The 22,356-nt window shown below is 35.2% G+C and overlaps 1 protein-coding gene across 5 annotated transcripts in view; it reads right to left on the reverse strand.

Annotated features, from left to right (window-relative positions):
* UBR1 (ubiquitin protein ligase E3 component n-recognin 1) overlaps positions 1-22,356 on the reverse strand; it is a 60,722-nt gene that overhangs the window by 31,635 nt on the left and 6,731 nt on the right. For 2 of the 5 annotated variants that reach the window (XM_027879577.1, XM_027879579.1), the window contains exons 2-15: positions 18,260-18,516; positions 16,170-16,248; positions 13,875-13,985; positions 9,049-9,179; positions 8,593-8,731; positions 6,941-7,003; positions 6,504-6,627; positions 4,658-4,765; positions 4,167-4,255; positions 3,209-3,307; positions 2,370-2,527; positions 1,629-1,728; positions 1,208-1,336; positions 809-989 (exon numbers count right to left, since the gene is read on the reverse strand). In XM_027879577.1, coding sequence (XP_027735378.1) covers positions 809-989; positions 1,208-1,336; positions 1,629-1,728; positions 2,370-2,527; positions 3,209-3,307; positions 4,167-4,255; positions 4,658-4,765; positions 6,504-6,627; positions 6,941-7,003; positions 8,593-8,731; positions 9,049-9,179; positions 13,875-13,985; positions 16,170-16,248; positions 18,260-18,516 — 1,768 coding nt within the window. Of the gene's footprint in view, positions 1-808; positions 990-1,207; positions 1,337-1,628; positions 1,729-2,369; positions 2,528-3,208; positions 3,308-4,166; positions 4,256-4,657; positions 4,766-6,503; positions 6,628-6,940; positions 7,004-8,592; positions 8,735-9,048; positions 9,180-13,874; positions 13,986-16,169; positions 16,249-18,259; positions 18,517-21,763; positions 21,922-22,356 lie in introns of those variants that run through there. The other 3 variants (XM_027879578.1, XM_027879576.1, XM_027879581.1) reach the window with 2 other exon arrangements.

Raw genomic sequence — 22,356 nt, forward strand, 5'->3', positions numbered from 1 at the left:
AATTACAGAAAAGAAGTCAGTTTATTTAGGAGACTTCATACTTTCCTTTTTTTTTTTTTTTAAGATAGAAGATCTACTACATTATCACAGTAGTTCTCACCAGTCTACTCATTGAGTGAATTAATTAACACCATTTAAACTGAGGTGCTAAATAGTATTAGCAAAATTATTATTTCACATTTAAATCAGATGTCAGCAGTAAATGAATTTCAAGACTACAAGGTTTAACAGATGGTATCTTGGTATCAAATGATGTGATAAAGAATCTAGAGCTTAATAGCACATGATTTCATTTGGCTTCTACAGAAAGCAGGCATCACACACTGCTGTGGTCCCTTGTATTCTGACTGGAAATCTGTCCTGGCATGGTGCAAACATATCTCTTTTAGGAGGAGCATTTTAACAGTCCTAAGATATACATGGCTGGCAAATAAATTTGAGATACAGTAATAATAGTGAACATTCATTTAGACAAAGCAAGTAGCAATAGAAACAGAACCACATAAATTCAAATAGTCCAGAGAAAACTGATGATCTCATTAAAAAGGGAAAATTTTCCTTCTTGTCTGACTTCCTTCTCTCTCTCTCATTTTAAAAAAACATCTTCGGGCCTCCATGGCAAATGTTTTTTTGAGAAAAACTTACCCAGAGTGGAACATATGGAGAACACATTTGCCTGATCACAAGAATGTCAGAAAGTCAGAGAGCAACCCATCTGTGAAACACTGAATCCAAATGCCTTCTGGAGTAAAGAAATACAGATGGGCGATCAACACAATTTAAACAGCAATCAAAATACACCACCTACCAGCAAGAGTTCTAGACAGTGGCAAATGTATGCTGACAGGATCTGCAGACACTCTGTAAGGTCTGCTCTCCAGGGTATGGCCACATAAGTGAAACACTGTCTTTTCCCGAGAGCGGCCGTTTGTGCTGCACCTCATCACAGCTTTATGGCATTCTCTGTAGGCCCTGAGCAACAGCTCTTCCTAGAATTTAAAGTAAATGCCTAAGTTATATTTAAAAATCATGCAGTCCATCCTTTCTCTCTTTGCCACACCACAGATTAATTCTCTCATGCTCATTTTTTTGTGGAGAACTATATTGAACAATAGTCAGCTTTTTAAAAAGGTCACTATTTAAAAAGCCCTGAGGAATATTCACAGAAGGCACGCTTTTAAGAATCCCACAAAACTGACACACTTACATCACAGGCACACCACTCCTGGAACATCAAAAGAATGTTCTTGAGCTGCATCTGTATAGTAATAGCTGCTTCCCAGTCAGGGTCCACCTCAATGTGCTGACCAATCTGTCTTTTTATCTCTTCCATTCCCTGAAATGGAGATTCCACAAAATACTCAAGCTAAATCAGTGACCACAGGCCTAAAACAATACAAAATCCCACAGCCAAATTGTAAAATCCAGGTTGTTTGGATATATGTAGCTAAAACTGGTGAGTATTATTTCTATGAAGTAAACATGACTTTTGCACCCACTCAAGACAGGGATTGAAGAATTTGTGTTTATATCCACAACATTGTTATGGACAAAAAGAGGAGCAAACAGAAAAACTGTAATACCTTTATAACAGAATATTAGAGGGAAATTATTTAAACGCATTGTACCTGCATGCAAGTTAGAATCCTTAGGAAAGAAACAAATCCTTCCAAAAAACGCTCCCTCAGGCGGTCTGTCCATAATGTAGGCTTGCTGACTAAGACATACCTGTCCCCAAAGAAAACATTATCATCCTTTGCCCAGACCTCTCTTCAGCTTATGCTTGTATTTCAAGTGTTTTTTGGTTTAATACAATCAACTGCATTGTCACATTACATCACCTTCCCCATCTCAAACTACTCAGGAAACTTTCACCAAATACTAAAGTTGCTAGTAGTTTGGTGTGACTCCATAATTTGAAATTAACATCTTTTTTTAATTCCAAGGTATTTTCTTTTTTTAATTCCAAGGTATTTGGGGTGGTTTGCTTTCACATTACACAATTTATTAGACTAATTTGGTACATGTATGAATAGAAAATCCTATGCAGATAAGGATTATATAGCTTTATCAGAATGATAATGAATAGAAGCCAAATTTCCCATACTGTCTTAGATATATTTTGTTTATTAATGTAAATGTTATATACAATTGTATCAGTGAAAATCAAAATATGTCTTTATAGAATAAAATGTTGGTATTTTAAGTTTCCACTGAAAAAAAAAAAATTCAAATTTCACATGTGTTTTTGAGGGGTTTGGTTTTGGGTTTGTTTTTAAAGTAGTTTTATCATCAGTTTCTGAATTGAAACACCTCATTTTATTACCAATATTCTTAGAATTGCTCTAACTTCTTAACTTTACACTTACCTGAGGTCATATATTACTGCATATACCCGATTCAGTTTGTCCTGACTGTAGCCTTGGAAGTTGAACTTGTCATTTTTGTCTAGGTACTCTGGAAGCACTTCTAGGAGTGTCTCTGTAATGGTGGTGATTACATTTTGCTCTTCGATAAGATGTCGGGCCTGCAAGAAGGAAATGAAAATTTTTTTTTCCTACTATTTTGTTGAAGAGAATTAGAAACATATTTTTTCCTTTTAATTCAGTCGTTCTGATTAGAAATTATTTTAAGCATTTGCAAAGAGTCCAAGATAAAAAAAATCAGTATTTATTATGTAGGAACATAGCTGCTATCAACTTTGTATGCTTGTTCAACTATGACAGCATCTATATAATGGATATGTTATTTTTTTCTTGAAAGATCATGTAGGAAAGGACTTTGACATTAGTATTTCGGGCAAGAAACACATAACCTTTAAAACTCACAGGTATATTTACATACACACAGAGGATTTAACATATTTCACCCCCACAAAAAGACATCTAACCATTTCTTACTCCTTGCCCCGTTTTTAAGGTTACTTAAGAAGGTAAATGTGAACAGTAAATAAATACAGTGAGTTAATGCAGACTATGATGTGCCTAAAACTTATACTTATTTGCATTCCCTCTACGTTCTGTAACGAATTTTCACATCAACTCAAGCTCCTGCTTTCATACTGGCCCGTAACAAATCTCAGAATCATTCATATTCAAACTCAGCAATGCATAAAGACTCTCTGCCAATCACAACAGTCTGCAAAGGTGGTACTGCTAGCAATTCTCAGACTTGTTTTGCATTTCTTGCAGAGACAGGCTGAACATACCAGAGTGGGTACAGTGAACATCTGAACTGAGAGCGCTGTCACAGAGAGAACTCTGTCATGATCATCACTGATGTATTCCTTTTGCAATGCCTTGTAATACTAGAAAAAGACAATATTGGGGACATTAAACAAATGTTAATAAAAATGCTTACTTTTTTATTTACAAGACTTACATCTCAATGTCCTTCTTCCTACCTAACAGAAGCAGTTCAGACTGCAAAAACAGCACAATGTCCTCAATGCACCAAAGCAATTCAGTATAGACCCCACTGCCTTAATACTCAAGATAAGCACAAATTTAACTGATTTGCCTGACTCGATCCAAAATTCTTTTTCTCCCACAACCAAAATTCCCCAAGAAAAGATATTAAATACCTGGGGAAAAAAAAATCCATATAGACATTAACTTATTATAAAACAAATCTTCCTCCTGCAGTGAGCTGCATGGATAGTTATTCAACAGCTGTCTATAAAAGACATGTACAATGAGTAATGCAAGTCTTTGTTTGCTTTGTTTCAGTCCAGAGAAAACCATAATGTGTCAATCATCTTTATCAGAATTAAAAGGTCTCATCATAAAACAAACAACACTTTATCTTATGTTTTGTATATTTCTAAACTATTGTATCTAATTTTCAAAACAACACTTTGTCTTATGTTTTGTATATTTCTAAACTATTGTATCTAATTTTCAAAATGAAAGGCCAGTTTCAGTTGCAGTTCACCTGCCAATACATAGAATACTAACAGCATTTAAATGAGTATATATACATATACGATTCTAAGGAACAAACCAGTGACATGGGAATTAATTAATTGCACTCTACAAAGGCTGAGCTAGTTATTAAAGCTCTGCTTGTTGAAAATTCATTATTTATATTGAAACAATTTTCCGTTTGGGGGGAAATTTTACAAAGCTAGTACAAATTCATAGCATAAAAACTAAATAACCATTTACCTTCACAAATTCCACAGCAAAAAGTTTTTTGTATTCCATTTCCATGAAAAAACTACTGAAGATAAGCTCATGGAGAACCTTCCTTGCCCCTGCAAAAAGCCAATACAATGCACGCCATTTTGTCATAGTAAGATGTAGCTTTTTGTGGAAAAAAGGAACTAATTACTAAACCATAATTAAAAATCATTAAAAGCCTTGAAATGGTTATGAAGTATATGAGGAAAGTTATTATTTTTTCCTGGGTTTGACATTTACTGGTATGCATTTAAAACACTAAGTAAGCACTTAGTCACTCAAAGGCTATATCTTGTGTAAAGATTTTTCAATATACATAAAGCAGGAAAAACTGAGGAGGTAAATATATACCCCAAATATCAATTAGCTCAGCTGTAAAAATAAAGGCTGTATAAGACCCATAATATTAAAACTATGAAGAAATTTAATTCTACCTGCTTAGCTCCTTCAGTTAATAGCAACATGGATATACAAACCTTTATGAAGTTTTGCATCCCACAGCATCAACTTGCTTATAAAACACGGCTTTTCAGATCCAGCTTCTTCTTTGAGACATATTTGACAAAAGATCTGGCGAAAGTCACCTATAGGGAGAAAACTATTCATTTGTACAAGAATGCTTTGATAATTAAATTATATGGCCTAAGAAAATGAGAACTACGGATTTCTGTTCTTTAAAAGATGAAAAAGAGAAGGCACTTCAGTATGAATTTTTTTTAACAATGTTTTTTCCCAATGAATACACTGCTACATACCCTTTCCTTTACTTATTTCTTCCTATCATTTTTACCTGATCAATTTAATAAATCCTATGATGCATAAGAGTATTTTAAAATTAAAATAATTTAGACAGCTTTGCAAAGCAGATCCATAAGAAGAATTCACAACGTCTGCACGGAAATGCGCAGGTTAGGCCAGTCTGTGCTGGTCCCTCCCTTGAAAGTCAGTCTTTTGTAGATATTCTGAAATTATTTTACATTTCCTTGCACATATCAGTAAATACAGTACTTGCTGAAGCACTTTTGGCGATAAACATTTGCAGTCACCTGTGGATTATTAACATTCAGAAATGAAGCCTTATTTTACTAATTTGAAAAGGAAGTATCATGAATCAAGTTCCTGACAACCTGGAAATAAATAAAATGCTACACTCAACATGGAACACTCTTTTTTAGTCTTAGTTTAACTCATAAGCTAAAAAGGTAATGCTTAAAACCCTGAAGTTTTGGGGATTTGCTGGAGCACTGACACCAACTTGCCTATAATCACAATGAGGCAACAGCTGTCAGTTGGCATTTTAGATAGTGTCATGAAATTGAAAATATAAAAAACTATCCAAGAAGAAAACTGTGGATAAAAATCAAACTTTCACTAGAAACCTTGAAACAAACTACATAGTCAAAAACTTGTACTGATTGAAAAGACTGAGGAACTCAGACCAGTAAGAAAATACCATCAGTGAAAAAAAATACAAATTTGAAAAGAACAGAAGGCTAAAATTTGTAAGCTACCATAAAGAACTGCAAAAAACTACAATTCTGATCTATATATTTAAAGGGAAAGATTGGCAAGTGTTCAGACAAAAAAAAAAGGGAAGAATTTCACTCCATTATCCTTACAAAAGAGCTAAAGCCAGATTTACCCTATCAAAAAGGAGGATAAGCAGTGAGTAGAGCTTAATCTATGCACATTTGTACTGTGAAGAGCAATTTTATAATGGTTTTAGCGTGGTAAAAAACACAGGTATGAAAAAGACAGTAACAAAAATCAAAAGTACATTGATTCAAAAATCTTCTTTAAAACCATGAACGCCATCAAACACGAGAACAGTGTGTGAAAGCTTAAAATAGACTTTCCACTACTAAATAATGTTTTCAATTAAAGCTTTGCTTTGCTTATTTTATTGACACTGTCTAAGAAATCACAGCTATGAAATCTGAAGCAGGACTTAATTCCTGCAGAGGATGTGTGTTTTCACTGACAGAGATGTTCTGCAGCTTTCCAGCAGCACTGGGGATAGCGGCTTTTAAATAACGGTGTGTGCTATTGAAACTGAGAATAATAAAACTTCCAGAAGAGCAAATATAGTAGGGAAAGACATTTATTTCAGCAAGAAGGAACAGAAAGGCACCATTATTCATAACCACATTGATGGATATTAGCACCCACGCTACTGTACTGTTTATTTACTACTTAGGAGGAACATGAAAGTATTTTAATTAAGGTAATATCATAGACAGCACTGTTAAAGACACTTCTGAGAAAATTAAGTCATTCAAATACTGCCATGGCATTATCATAACAAAAATCAGTTCCACTTACTTGAATAGCTCATGAGTTTGTTCAGCCAAGATCCAAGGCGCAAAGCAAACTTCTGGTGTGCCATAACATCAGCGTGCAGAACCTCCACGTGAAGTGGTCGTTGAGAAACATTTTCAGAATGCCTCTAGGAGTCAGGTAAGTATTAGTACATATAAAATCAAGATAACATTAATTTCATTATTTATATTCACCACCCAGTATCATTCTCAACCAAAAAAGGAAAACAGTCTGACGTTTTATTTCTGAAGACATTCATCTATGTATCTATTTATCTATCCATCCCAAATGTGGTGGGATAAATTCAACTGTAAAAAGCTCACAGGCAAGTTATAAAACCATAGAAATACTAAGTTAAAGACTTAAGAGCAGACAAATGAGTCTTCACAATTAATACTGATGAGGTTGATTTTTTTTTTATAAGTATTTTAGGAATTTACCTTAATTTCTTCTTTGGCTTCCTGACAAGAGGCATAATGTCCTGCCTTAACAGCTCTACGACCCTGTTTAAAAAAATATTGAGAACAAAATACAAAGCAAACCAAAAATGTGACAACTCTGACTCTATTATGTTTTTCATGCATAACAGAAAAACAGAGACTGATGCTATTAGATATCTAGAAGCGATCAAAATTAACATAAGTGTCTACCAAAAAAAGCTATTTAAATTAACAACAGAACAACAAACTAAAGTCTAGATATGTTCATATTATGAGATAAGGAAAATTCATTATACATGAAAACAGATGGGAATGATTTCTACAGATTACTTTAAATACAAACCATATCAACTTTCTTCCTAGCACACAGTACACTCTTCCTGGATTGCTTTTCTGCAACCTTTCCTACTATTTCTCAGCTCTGTATATGAAATACTAGGGCATATTGTAAACATGGGTTTAATAGCTTTTTCAATAAAGCCAAGAACAGATCCAGCTTAGACCTCATATTCCACTCAAAGGAAACTATGTGCTTCCTTAGCAATTTCTCCACATAGCAGAACTTCACAGCAGAAGAGAGGAAATAACTCCATGTTGTGGAACTGTTAAAATTAAAATGCTATAACCTACTCCTGTACTGTAGCAGGCACTTTGTAAAAGGAACAGCCCGATAAATCCTTGATCCAAAATTCAGACTTGAATAAAAAGGAATCTTCATAAGGGAAGCCTCTGAAAGTTATTCTATAAACATGCACGTATATACATTTTTTTACAAAACCTGCAACTACAGAACAAGACTTGTAATTACGTAAGACTGACTCCGCTAACTAAACACAACTAAACTTTCATTACTTGACAAAGAGAAACAAGCAGAAAACAGTTTTTACAGATTAAAAAAAGATTCTGATATTAGTAAGATGTTTTCTATGTAAATATACAACTAATACATACACAGCTTTAGACAAAGTTTCTCCATGTGCTAACTTTTTTTTATACTTCTGTGAGGTAAAAACATATGGTTACAATTAAGATAATTAAAACATTGATCATACTTTTTTTCCCACCCCACTGAAAAAAAAGTTCACATTACTAGTATAAGGTCTTTACATGGGATATTAATTCAAAAAATGAAGTAGTAAAATTGTCAGGTTCACTCACATTCCTTCATGGATTACTCCTGGTTTTATTTCCTTAATTTAAACTTTTAACATTTTCAAAAGAAGTCTGAGCCAGAACAAGCAGTAACTCTTCCAAAATGTAAGTTACATTTCTGATTAAATGTACCTGAATATGTGTATTTCTTACTTGTATATTTTTCAGAGAAATACTACTAAAATAAAACAATCACAGCTGAGAAATAATAAAAAAAAAAAAGATTAGGAAAATATGCTAAATACGAAAGGAGCAACTTCAGATAAATCAGCTCATCCCTTTCTCAAGAAACTGGCTTTTTGTCCTGAAAAAAAAAATTATATGGTTTTAAAAAAATAAAACTTTCTTGAAGCAAGTGATGACTAAGAGTTATTCCGCAATGTGCCTTTCTCTCCTCCAAGCTCCAGCAACCAAGAAACAAAGATTCTATAACCAAGTGACTATAGTGGCAATTCTTAATGATTGAAAGGTGACTTCCTCCCATATCCCAAGGCACTAACCTCTTTATCTATGGCAGTAGTATGCAACTGGGCTTCACCGAGTTCGCAGCCAAGTGCCCTTTGCAGGCTATAGATGACATGATCGTAAGAATGGTGTTCATCATTGAAAAGGACGCAGTAGTAGCTGTCTACTTTCTCGCTACTGGGAAAAAGGTAACATATCATCACACAAATAAAAATAAACTTGTAAATAGTGTCCTATCGGATACAAGCAACAGCTTACTTGATAGTTTGAATGTCAAATACAAAAAAAAATCTCAGAGGAAAAATCAACCACACTACTTTTCCCATGAAGCATCAAAAGGTTTTCTCTATATAACTGTAGGTCAAAAATACTCCAGTGCTGCTTATAGGAATTTCAGCACTAATAGTCAGCACAAGGGTGGGAATATCCCAAGCAAAATTATAATCAAAGTTTCTAATGCTGTGAAGAGAAAGCTGGGAATAGGTCACTACCTAACTGTGAGCTCCGGAGGCAGTTCCTTCTCTTCTTCCCAGATAAGCATATCTACAATGTACTTTATCACAGAGGGAAACACCCTCCTAGAGTGCTCCATAATTTCTTCATTCAACTGACACTCAGAATTCTGTAAAACATGAGATAATATGGAAAAGAACTTTAAAAAAAATTTTAAAATTGCATTGATACAATACCTTATTACTATATTTGTTTCAGGAAATTATCCTTTTTACGATTTTCAAGCAAATTACCCTCACCTAATTTCTTCTCTTCAGAGTTTTTTTTCATCCTAAGGGCTCTCAGTAGTATTCCAACAGTTTCACCTACCTTTTTTTTTTTATGTACCCATGTTTTATCTAGGACTAAACTACAAAAGGCATCATCAAATGTGTTAGAAAACTTCAGTTTTTTTAAAACTTACATTTAAAAAAGCTGTTTAACAGCTTTCTGTACACACACAGATATTAAAAGTTTGCAGTCTAGATGAAAATTTTTCTCCTGCACTGCTTTCTTTTTTGTGGGGGCATTCTGTCAAACACTTAAGGCAATCAAACAGAATTATCCAAGGAACACTAATTCTCTTTTCTTCAGAGATCCCATCCTATACATAGATATCATTCAAAATATCCCTGAGAACTGATGTATTTCCCATCCGCCCAGACAAAGCTCATCAAGAGAATTGTCTACATCACATAATATTATTAATCATTTCTATAAGCATTTAAGCAGGAGAGAAATCAAAGTTATAAGCAAAAAAAAATCATTACCAAATCTGTACCTAAGAATGAAGCGATCGATATTGAGGTATAAGACACAGATTTTAGGTTCATCAGAAACGCCAACAAAATCTAAATAGGCATGTTTTTGCCAGAGTCAAAGAAAAGACAAGAAATACAGATGTTTTCCAGGAATAAAGCTTTTCACACGTGACTTTAAATCCTAAAGTACTAAGGGCACTCACTTCTGCAATACATAATTTGACACATAATAAATATTAAAGAGCAGAAAGAGCAATGTATTTAATACAACTAAGAACCATATTTTCAAAAATTCTTAAATCAACTACAGTCACATTTATCTATTTATGAAGCAGATGGCTTTTAAAAAAAATAAAATCATGTTGAACAATACACTAGATATGATGGAAAAGCTAAAAATGTAGTAGAAGAGAAGTAAGAATGTGTTAACATGACCAATTACTTCTAAAGCTCTGGACAACAGTTTTCTGACCTGATAAGCATCAGAAGAATAATCTGGAGTCAGATATGCAATCTAAAAATCTCTGTCAATGAAATCGTGGTCTATAAATATCACTATGGGTACATACTTAATTTTGGATAAACTCACGGTAGATCTTGGTAATTAAGAATGGAAATGTCTGGGGTAATTATTTTTTTCTCAGACTGATAAAGTTATCATAATCTTCATGTTTGGAAAAGAATGAAAAAAACTATAGTGCTAAGCATAATCTAATTGAACCGAGTTGTAAATATACTAATTTTTCCCAGTTTTTCTTAAGAGTTTGGCTTTTTAAGCACTAATGTATGTTAAGAAAAAACAAGAGCTGGAGAAAACTCAGAGCTGTGCACAAGTACTCTAGAAAAAAAAATCAAAGGAACTCACATCAAAGGATTTATAAATTATTAAAAATGGGGTTTGCACTCATACAAGTAGTGTAAGATTAAGTGATGCAATTGCACCTCCCATGCTATCCATATTAATATAGAAGTCACAGTAAAATGAAATTAAGATACATCTAATGTAAATTGAAAGGGTAAAAATAGAATTTTCTCAGAACTGTGCCTAAAAACATGCAATTGTTTAAGCTCCAAGGTAAAGAATGAACTAAGTGAGTTCAGGTACCAAAGCTTTAAAATAGTTAACAATCTTTTTTTTTTTTTTTTTAAAGTGCCTGGGAAGTATTGTTTCCTTATCTCAGACATGAATCCTTAAAGTTTGCTGTTTTTAAAGATATATTTAGGCAAAAAGATTTTTATATTTTTGGCATATGGAAGACATTCATTTGAAATCACAGAAAATGGGTAACTCCTAAAAGCCTGGAGTGGGTTTTCTAAAATTATATACTGTCTGCACTAAAGAGTAATTAAAGGAATACTGGTTAGGATAATCCCGCAAGAAGTGCTTTTTGTTTGACAAGCATGGAATAAACACTTCTGCACTACCAGAAAACATGCTGGAAAAGAAATACGCAAGACATCTGCACCAAATATGCTTTGCCACTCATTTCTTTTAATAAGCCCTATATGCTGAGAAAATTCCTACATTATGAATGTCCTTGGTTCTCAAAACAGAGAACAAACCATAAGGTAATCCAAACATTCACAAGCCTCTTTGTCATAAAAAATCCATGACAGACAGAACTTTTATTAAAAAAGAAAGATGGTCGTGCAATGTAATCTTTCAAATAGTTACACACAGTATATATTAACATGCTGGTGCATTGCATTATTGTAGTGGTTGTATTTCAACTCCTTTACTAGAAAGTCTGCATCTGCTGACTGCATAATAGCATATTGACAAAGAACTAATGGGCAACCTTTTACTTCTTCGAAGTCAAATAATTGTCTCACTATATGTTTTCTATCATTCACAACTCTCAGGTAGCACTTAATGTAGGAGCATGTTCCAGTTCATTTGACAGCAGTTGTAAAATAGCTTTGGACTTTCACAGCTCCACGACAGAAGTGATGAGCAAACAAATTCACTGCAGGCCAACCAAAGACCTTGTCAGAGATAGGTAGAGAAATATTACTTGAAGAAGTAAGGGAGGTTCCTTGTTTCCTTATGATCACAGGTATGATTATATTTCTTAATTAGGTTGAAAACAAAGAGATACTGTGTTAGCTGCAGTCACTATTGATCCAATCTGTCCTTTAACTTTATCTCCATTGTATACAAATGCCCTGAAGAGTATTTTGAGCAGCTTATTTTCATCCAAACAAATAAAATGCTGAGGAGTCCTGAACACATGCAGCTTCCCCTCAAGCTTTGTTCAAACTCAGTTTTGAAAAAAAAGCCCACAAAATTTGGACAGCATGATATTAAACAGGAGTGAAACATCTTTTCTGGTAAAATTGCTAAAGGTTTCAGTGTTTTTCTTAACGTTTGTTTTTTATTTCATTACAATGAAAAAGCTGTTCTAAAAGGAAAGGGAAGTTAAAAAGCACAGTATGCTGTCATAGATGTCAACACCAGAACTGTGAGATCAAAACCTATACTTTGCAGAGAAACAGGTTCCCCTGCAGGAAGTAAAAAGGACTCTGGTCAGAGCTGTTGGAACTAAAAAGTAATATTATTCTCAAAAGTAAAGTGCTGAAACAACTGTTAGAAGAACTCATGCAGACCTAAATTTTAAAGGTAGGAGATACAATCTATTTTGTTTAGAACATCTTTGTTATATTTCTTGAGATGTGCTTCATAGGTGCATGTTCACCCAGGTATCTGTGCGATTTCTTTTTGTGAGCCATCACAGTTAAAATCCATAACGAATGCAAGCTACTGTCTGTAAGACAAACTGGTGACCTGAGGAAAAGGTAGTATCACTTATCTAGGAGCAAATGAGACTTTTCGGCTGGAAACACTTAGTTCTCAAGTGGAAAAACGGTTAATTCTCAACTGAGACGTGAACATTTTGTGCTAAGACTGCTGCTAAATTCTCTTTGTGATATGATGTGGACCTCTCTGCACTTCGCTAGAAATCTGATATTGAGCACCCTGTAGCATAAATATATAATGTATCTAAAGGTGGCTTTGAATCTGGTAGATGTGAGTTCTGTACCCTCCTATATGTCTTTATCAACACTACCAGCAACCTAGCACTTAAAAAATTCCTATATTCTTTCAGAACACCTGCATGGCAGAACCGACTTCAGTGAAGTAGAAGCAGGTAAGCTTTGCAGCAAGGAGCTCCAAGTGATAAAGGGATGACCCCTTCATGGAGCTTCAACTATTTTTATCTCTGAAATTCATTAATTATCGTGGGTTTTTTTGAAGGATGAACAAGTGAAGGAAAACTTTGTCTCATTTTTCAGTAAATCCAGAGCTCTTTATTCATTCTCCATTTGACTTTTTTGCCAGATCATAAATAACAGCAGTTTTGCAACAAAACCATGAGTTAGGGGTCTATTTGCAACGAAAATGCTGAGGATTTTTGTCTGGATTATCTCAGACTGTAGCACTCTGTAAAAACACCTGAAGCAAGTGATACACCTACATTTTCTTTGAGAAGTCCTTATAAGATAGCACATTTCTCATTAAAATGCCACTTTATAAGGTACAATAAGCATGAGACATCCTAGCACAAGAGGTTAGTTTCAAGGCATAGAAACTTATTTTAGTCACAGTGACAGATGACACACCAGAAGTAACTGACAAAAACAGTTGTTCAGTAATGCAAAAAAGAGAAAATATAATTAAAATCAAGTATTACATCTAAACATTTACTAACCACTGGGAAACCAATTATTTCCAAATAAGAACTGCAAAAAAGTAACACACATGGCAAAGAAAAGAGCAAGGACTGCAATTTTAATGCCAAATGAAAGGCTGAAATGCACAAGGCAGATAGATGAAATTGTCTCTAAACAAAGAGGAAAAGAAACAAAAAAAGAAAAGCAAAAAAAAAATCAAAGGATGCCCAATATATTTTTGATCCCAAACACCTTGACCAAAGAAATCTGGATTTCAACTTGACTGAACCTGCTACATGAATTATACAATACACATATAGGAATAAGCACTTTTTAAAATAAAAAAGCAATATTTACAGTATCTATTACTTCACTTTAAGCAATATTCTTACTTCTTTTGGAGAATTTGATGATCCAAGCTCATGCTTAGTGCACAGTGGTCCAGCCTTCCATGCCTCTGTATCCCCACAGTCACAAAATCCACCTCCAGTGGAGCTATGCATCTGTAAAAACCAGGTATTTCAGTCATGAAATATGCACATAAAAAAGCAAGAGAAAAATAGAAATGCACATTATTTAAGTCAAACACAAGTATAAATACCTACTTGAAAAATAGAAGAGATGCTGTATAACCAATAGACTTAGCACAACATTTTTCTTTTTTTAGATAAAAGGAGACTTATCAGAGGAGCAGCAGGGTAAAATGTAAACTATGAGCCAAAAATAAAGGAGGAAATACAGCTGCTGCTACAAAAAGGTATGCAAGTCTTAAATAACTTTAACTAGAAAGTAGGTGAAAAAGCCTATGATTGATGACTAAGTGCTTTATAAATGGCAAAATAATAATTTCTGGGTTTATTCCTAAAATTACAGAAAAGCTGCTTAATGTCTTTTTTACAAATTACTCCATAAAGTTAGAAAATAATATAAAGAAGAATATGCACATATTAAACAGACATTTAGTAGTACCTCCACTTCTAACCAAAGAGAAGATTACATGATCACATTTAAACACATTCTTGTAACTTAAACTTCAGATTGCACTTTCAGAAAAGTACAAATTCTGACCCTTCATTCTGGCAAAAAGTTCAGACAAAACTCAGGCAAAAAACAATTATCCTTGGCTTACTCCAAATTCCCAATCCTGAAACAATTATAAAAAAACCTTAGTGACCCAATAAAAAGACATTCAAAAATCTGTTATTTACTTGAAACATTTTAAAATAACCTGATCTAATTAGACTTGCTTCGAGCAGGAGAGTGGTCTAGGTGACCTCCTTAGGTCCCTTCCAACATAAATTATTCTATGAATCTATAAAGAGCATAACCTGTATTCTTTCCATTGCATATTTACAATGAAAATGCAGCAATTTTACTCTCATCTGACCACGTATTTCCATATCTGATGTTCTGCCTGAAGCAGTTACTGAAAAACAGGGAAATAACACCAGTTTCTCAAGGCCAGTTGTGGTTCCAAACTGCTCTGTAATCATTCCCATCTATTTTCCCTGGGTTTTCATCCTACCTCTCTGTAAACTGTGCATGTGCATGCATATGTATAGAGAAGTTATATCCACATTATCCAAATACTTTTGTACGTCTCTGAGTCAGTATCTGCAATACATGTTCAGATCAGTACACAAAGACTTATACAGAGGGGCAGAATACTGTACTTTATTAGCAGTCAGTTTTGAGATTGCCAGGAACCTCTTCCAAACTCTGTCTCATTGAACCATACCCACTTAAAGGGGATTTATGAACAATGGGTAATAGAAGTAAGACAAATCTCTTCAATGGATACCGTGCCAATGAACAGAAAATCTGAAATGAAAAAAAATCTATCCCTTTTTTTGGTCATGAAAGATAATTAAATTGCATACATAGTGTTTCTGTACATTTTCTTGTCTCTTGCATCAGACTTAGTCCAGCTTTAAAAATGACACAATATACTGTTTTCCATTTCTGCTTCCAAGGCTGCTGAAATTAGAGGTTCAGTGAAAAAGGCAAGCAAAAAAGGAGGCCTGGGAAGAAATCAGAAGATGATAATTTAGGCAGTAAGTTATCTAAGAATTATTTTAAAGAACCTTCTTTAATTAAAGCATGGGAATCTTTCAAAGATAACGTAGATTTGGTTCAAAGAGAATCAAAAGGATATCATAAAGAGATGATCCAGTTCTAGAACAATTTCCTCCAAAAAAAAAAGATGCTTAACATTTGGTGTAACTTCATCATAGTCCACACTAAGGCAAAAAGTAGTTTATGCAAATCTAAATGGAGGAACAAAGTGGACATGTAGAGACTGCACTGTAAGTACCGAAGCAGTGGCCCTTGTATTTGCACGCTCATTCTAAATTTGCCAACAACACTAACCAGGACTTAGGACATGACTGCCATTTTCAGTCACAGTTTTTTGCTCTGACTTACACTTGTGTGATACTGCCAAAGAGAATAACAGTAACATTCATAAACAGTCCTTTAATCTTTGGTTCTTCAATTAGAAAGTTGCTGTTCTTAAAAGAGGCTTAACATAGCTAGAAAGACGAGAGGAGATTAACTAATTCATAAAGCCCAGAATTTCTTTTTTTTTTAACAATAAAATTACTAATGGTTTATATACAGTTTATTATATCCTCTAAAAAACTTCTCTAAAGTTACAAGTACCATTTCTTAAAATATTATTTTCCTACCTTGTACCGGTGATTCTTGTGAATGCTGTTCTGGAAGCAGTCAATACAGAGCACACAGGTTGGATCAACCGCACAGTCTCTGCAACAAAAATGGTAACTGTAACTGAAAAACTTTCTAAACCAAACACACAGAAGTTTCATGCACAAAAGAAAATGCTGCTCTGAAAAAAAAGCCCTGAGATTAACAACACTTCAAATTATAAAAACATTGCCTACTCCATGTCACAGAAAGACGATAGTCTTGTTAGGTTTGAACTATGTATTCAAACCTGTTATATCAAATTCCGTCAAAAGCATGCTCATTTTCCACTTCTAAAACTTGCTGCTAACTTCTGGTTTTGCTAAGAATAAGTAGCTATTAAAACCCATGAGGACTCTGAATTAACCTTTATTATTGCTTCCAACATCTGTAGTCAGTTTGCCAATTAAACTTCTGCTACACTTCTGCTGGGCTATGTTTTTTAACTTCTAGAACAGTTAGAAATTAAAATTTAAAGAGAATTTCTTTATTAAATGAGCCAGGAATATGTATTTTGAAATTTATTCTCAACAGCTTCAGTCATGCACTTAAATATCAGAAAATCTGGAACTATACTCTTAGGCAATCTAATTCCATTTTTTCTGTTCTACATACATAATTTTTTTTTTATTTGCATTTTTCCTTAAAACATGGTTGCTTTTTTCTTTAAATGCTGTTTCATTCACTGCAAAATGTGGATGACAGGTGCTAAATGACAACATATCAAGTTTTTTACTTTACACCACGGTTCAACATTTAGCTCAAGCCTCTTTTACAATACAACTAAAATAGCGTGGTAATTCTGATTACAGAAATATCTTCCTTTCAAACCCTCAGATTCTAATAATCATTACAATAATTTTATACTTCAGTAACACTCATTTATTACCATAAATCTACTGAAAGGTGAGTTAAAAGGAAGAAAAATGAAGTTATAAGCACCTGCTAGATTTGAATGCCCAATTCACGATGCTTAGACTTTAACAGTTCAGAGTATCTATTATTTTTAGCATTTTAAGTCTAAAGAAAATGTATAGCTAGCTTCAACTGCAGTAGTACAAACATATAGTGTCTTGTATAAATATTACCACATTTTTGCAAGACAGAAACTCAAAAAACTAAGAAAACAGACCTCTTCTGAGATACAGAGCTTTGTCTTTTTGCGTGCTGTCACACAAGAACTCCGTGAAGGCAGGAACAGAATTATCCCTGCTACAGCAGCACTAAACTGCCTTGCCCATCCTTTTCCTTCATACAACTGTCACACTCACTAAACACTTCCCAGTACACACAGAAGGACTTCTTCAAAGACTATTCTCCTTTCATACACAGTACTAACTTATTCCTGGAAAAAGCTGCAGTGTGTGTGACTCATTAAAACTTTACAGTATAACTCATAAATGTAACGTTTACAGAAAGCTTTCATTCTGACATTGCCTAAATTCTAAGGGCTGGATTTTTTAGCAACAATAATATTTCTTATCCTTAATAGTATTCCTGAGTAAACTTTCTAGGCATTTAAAATAAACTGAAAAAATAGAATAAACTATGACAATAGCATCATCCTAATGCTGAAGAATTGCCAGCACAGTTGCAATATTTACATTCACCAAAGACAGTTGTTTTTTTTTATATCAATGTTATAATTATACTAACTGTTTATATAATTGTATTCATATGAATTCACAAAGTAAATTCTATCAAAGCAGCGAGTTACTATCTTTAGTATACTCCAGGATGAGAAAAAAAGGTGAATAAAAAATGACCATTGTCACACAGCTTAAGCAAAGGACTGATGACACTCAGAAATGCGGGATTCTGTTTCAGACTTTGAAAGAGTGAGTACAGCACTGTACAGAGATTTTTATGCCTCTTCTCCCTCCTTTCAGCTACACCCCCATACTGATACTCTATTATCCAACATCTTTAACAAACGGCTTTCAGTACTTTTAGCATCCTTTCCATTTCCTTCCCCATTTCTTTTCCAGAGCCTTCTTTTCATATGCGATTAAATGACTTTGCAGCATTAACTCACACAGGAACATTTATGATAACACACTTTCATTCTTACCTGCAAGAGTATGTTGTCTCCCCTCCTTTGAACACCTTTCCACAGAGCTGGGAGGTTCCACTCTGTTGTAGTTTCTCCAGGAATATATCTGGGTCCTCCCCAAACAAATAACACTCCAGGGGATATAATATTGCTGCCTGGACCATTTCTTCTTGTTTCTCCAGCAAGGGGTCCATTTCAGCTGAGTAAATATTTGGCACATGTTTTGCCAAGCACTGTAAAAATGTGGCTTGGAAGTCGAATCTTTCATCACACCACTGTAAAGAAAAAGTACACCCACAGATAAACATAAAAAATAAATATGAAGAAAATAGGATTAAGCACTTCTGATGCAGAAAAGACTTCTGAATTCATGGTAGAAGTCAGTTCTGTGAGCAATAAAATCCAAGAAACCATGGTTTCCCAAGAATTTCTCTCCTATTTTCCTTTTAGTACCCACAGAGCAACCTGTATTCCTTTGAAGTCTTCTGTTAAAACACTCCAAGGTAAGAGCTGGCAAGTGCTATATTACTGTAGAATAACCTGTGCATTAATGAATTTCCAACTACATGCTTCCCAACAGGCCAACCAATACACAAATCCCAATGTCTGTTCAGCTGGAAACAAATAGAAAGAACAGCAGCTATAGCTGGAAAAAGTTTGGGATTCATTCCTTAGCCTGCTTATTGTCACAAAACATGTACCAGCTTAACGGTCTTGGAAAGTCTTGTCGAACTGCTTATCAGAAGTCAATTACCACTGAAGGAGAAAGAAGCCCAAATTATTATATAAGCTTAAAGTTCTTGGTAAACTAGATGAAAATGCAATTTCATTTTTATAAGACAATTAATGAAAGCGCTTGTGTTTTGGCTTGAGGTTCTTAGTCCCTAATTTTACTTGCATCTTCTCTACTTCTCTGAACCATTCTCTTTAACTGCCCTATTTCTGTCTTTCAAGTCTAAATATTCTTCCTTTCACATTATTCCCATTAATTACAAATAACTTTTGTTTTTTCCCCATTGCAAATCAGATGATAAGGCTCCTAAAGACACCATCCTTTAATACACAACCTTGGTTTATGTCCAAAAATCACAGAATATCCTAAGTTGGAAGGGACCCACATGGAACATCAACACAGGACAACTCCAAGAATCACACCATATGCCTGAGAGCATTGTCCAAACGCTTCTTGAACAGCAGCAGAATTAGAGCCAGGACCACTTCACTGGGAAGCCTGTTCCAGTGCCCAATCACCCTCTGGGGGAAGCACCTTTTTCTAATATCCAGCCTAAACCTGCCCTGATACAGCTTTGGGCCATTCCCTCGGGTCCTGTCACCAGGACCCACCAGTGACTGATCTCTCTCAGTGAAGAGATCAGTGCTTGTCCCTCCAATTCCCCTCACGAGAAGCTGTGGAGTGTGATGAGGTGTTCCCTCAGTCTCCTCCAGGATGAACAGACCAAGCGACCTCAGCCATTCCTCACATGGCTACTCCTCAAGGCCCTTCACCATCTTTGCAGCCCTCCTTTGGACACTCTCTAACAGCTTTCTATCTTGCTTAGGCTGTGGCGCCCAAAACCACACACAGGACTCAAGGTAAGTGGGATGGAGGGGGGGGGCGGGGGAGGGGGGAAGCTCAAATAAAATTAAAGAGCAAAAATGCACATCACGTTATATGAAATGCAAGAAATCCTCAACTCCAACTTAAAAAGAAACCTACATCAACTGACTCAAGACAGAGATCATAGAATCATAGAATGGTTTGGGTTGGAAGGGATCTTAAGGATCATTTAGTTCCAAACCTCTGCCATGGGCAGGGGCGCTTTCCTCTAGTCCAGGTTGCTCAAAGCCCTGCCCAACCTGGCCTTTAACACTTCCAGGGTTGGAGCATCCTCAACTTCTCTAGGTAACCTGTTCTAGTGATAACTGACTAAATAATAGAATTTTAATACTACAATAGAATAAATAATATAAGGCTACAGCTTCCTAATTTACTACCCACATTAGAAGTGTTCTTCAAAATCAGAAATGAATCCAAGAACATACGCAGTCAGAAATGTTCCAAGCCCAGTATTCTGAAAACCAGATCTGCAGTAAACATCACGTAAAAACCTCATCTTTGTTTTTTGGAAAACTGTATGTCTATCTCACGTACACAAGTATAAAAACTGCCTACACAGAAAATCTAAAGGGAAAAAACAAAAATGAGATATCATATTGAAGCAGCCTAGATTAATAATAACACCTCTGATTTAAGACGACTGGAAGTGAATTACTCCTTTTATAATTAAACTCCATAAAATAATGTTCTCCCTTAAACATGTTTCCTCCTGTAGTTTGCTTTTGTTTTATCTCACCTGTACCATACTACGGAATTAGCAAATTCCCCTCCCAATTTGGTTACTGTATTTTTCAAATGAGGGAGGGTGGGATGTGACCCCTTGGCATACACTCTCTCCAAAGCTAAAGAGAATCCCAGTCTGTAGCCCTTCTATCTTAATAAGTCATGTTCCCAAGGGATGGTGTAAGTTTAGATTCTGCTTTCCTGGTCCAAAGCACGTCACAGCTTCAAGAAACACAGGGCTACGCTTTCCAGAAAATCTGCCAGAAGGGTAGAATGGGTTCTCACACAGTCTAGCTCACAAGCATTTCAAGCATTCCTGTGCAAAGCCTTTAATTCTGCTTAAATGTTGTCTTGAGAAGGGAGGACAGGAAGTAGGGAAGGAGGGGGAACAAGGGAAAAAAGAGAACTCTCTCAAGCAAGCTGTCTGTCTTCTGGTGAACACACTAAAATACATCCTCAACCCATACATCAAGCAGGAAATATCCATTATACTAACAAGAAAAACAAGAACATTATTTTTCTTATTTCTAAAAGTTGCACCAGGGTAAACATCGGACCTATCCCATAACCTCTGTGCTTCCTAGGAGAAGTAACTTATTCCTTTTGTGAAAAATCTGTTTAGCATACTATATTCAACTGTATAAAATTACACACAAAACTACCAACTATATAAAAGCTGCCAAATACAGCACATCCCTAAGTTATAACTGACTGTCCAATGCCAGTTTGGTCCCCTTGTACATATAAACTGAAATTCAAGTTTGAATACCTCAACTAACAGTTTGAGTAGCTAACAGAGGAAAGCCCAGAGGAAGCAGGCCTGAATACACTCTGCTCCAACTTACACTATTCCACTGGAACACATTCTGAATTTAGGGAAAAATTACCTCCACATACATTTTAAGCAAATTAGAGCTTTATCTCAAACCTGAATTCTGAAATTTCACAGCTTTTAAATATTTGTATTAGTGACCTTAGCAGAGTTCTTTGGATGGGCTTCTTGGTCATTTTCTCACTGTTAATGAGTTAGCCACAGAAGCAGCCATGCCACCACATGGCCCATACACACATACACACGGCCCATAAATAAAACCCCCACAACCAACCACCCGCATGAGCTGAGGGAGTTATCACTGCAATGGCACAGCACCACCTTCCTGCAGAAGGAGCAACATCCACACCGTGTCCGTGGGCATTCCCAAGTATTGAAAACAGCAGGCAAAGGTGGCATTCAGGAACCTGATTCTAGTGAACAGTTTATGTCAAAGACGTGCTTTGCCTCCTGTCTCTTCTTTTATACTCCAACCTTCTCCAGGCCCATCTCTTCTCCTCCTTTAATCACATGTTCCTGTCACATACACCTTTTTTAAGATGAGGATAATCCTCAAACTGCACGATAGAGGAAGAAAAGGGAGACAGGAGGATTTGCACAGCTATGTTTCCCAAGTGTAAGCAGTTCTGTCAAAAGAGCAACCACTTCATCCAAGACAATTGATTTGTGCTGTACAAGAAAAGCTGTAATCTGTAACCTTTAATGGTTCTTCAGAAGAAAACTACGAAAGAAGCAGTACCTCACAGTACCACTTGAGAATGAATCATTAAGTCATAATCTCATCTTGCATGGGAAACATGTCCTTCTCTGGGGGATCAGATTACTACTATTTCTTCCCATGTGTAAGCATATAGACATCTTCCCAAAAGTGAATTCCAACCAAACATATAGGTTTCTTATACATGTAAAAGGATAGTTAGTAGGCTTTTTAAAAACCCTTTA

Source organism: Empidonax traillii, unplaced genomic scaffold, assembly GCF_003031625.1.
Source record: "Empidonax traillii isolate 1590-97213 ecotype Southwest subspecies unplaced genomic scaffold, ASM303162v1 scaffold56:size2478089, whole genome shotgun sequence".
In the NCBI taxonomy this organism is placed as follows: domain Eukaryota; kingdom Metazoa; phylum Chordata; class Aves; order Passeriformes; family Tyrannidae; genus Empidonax; species Empidonax traillii.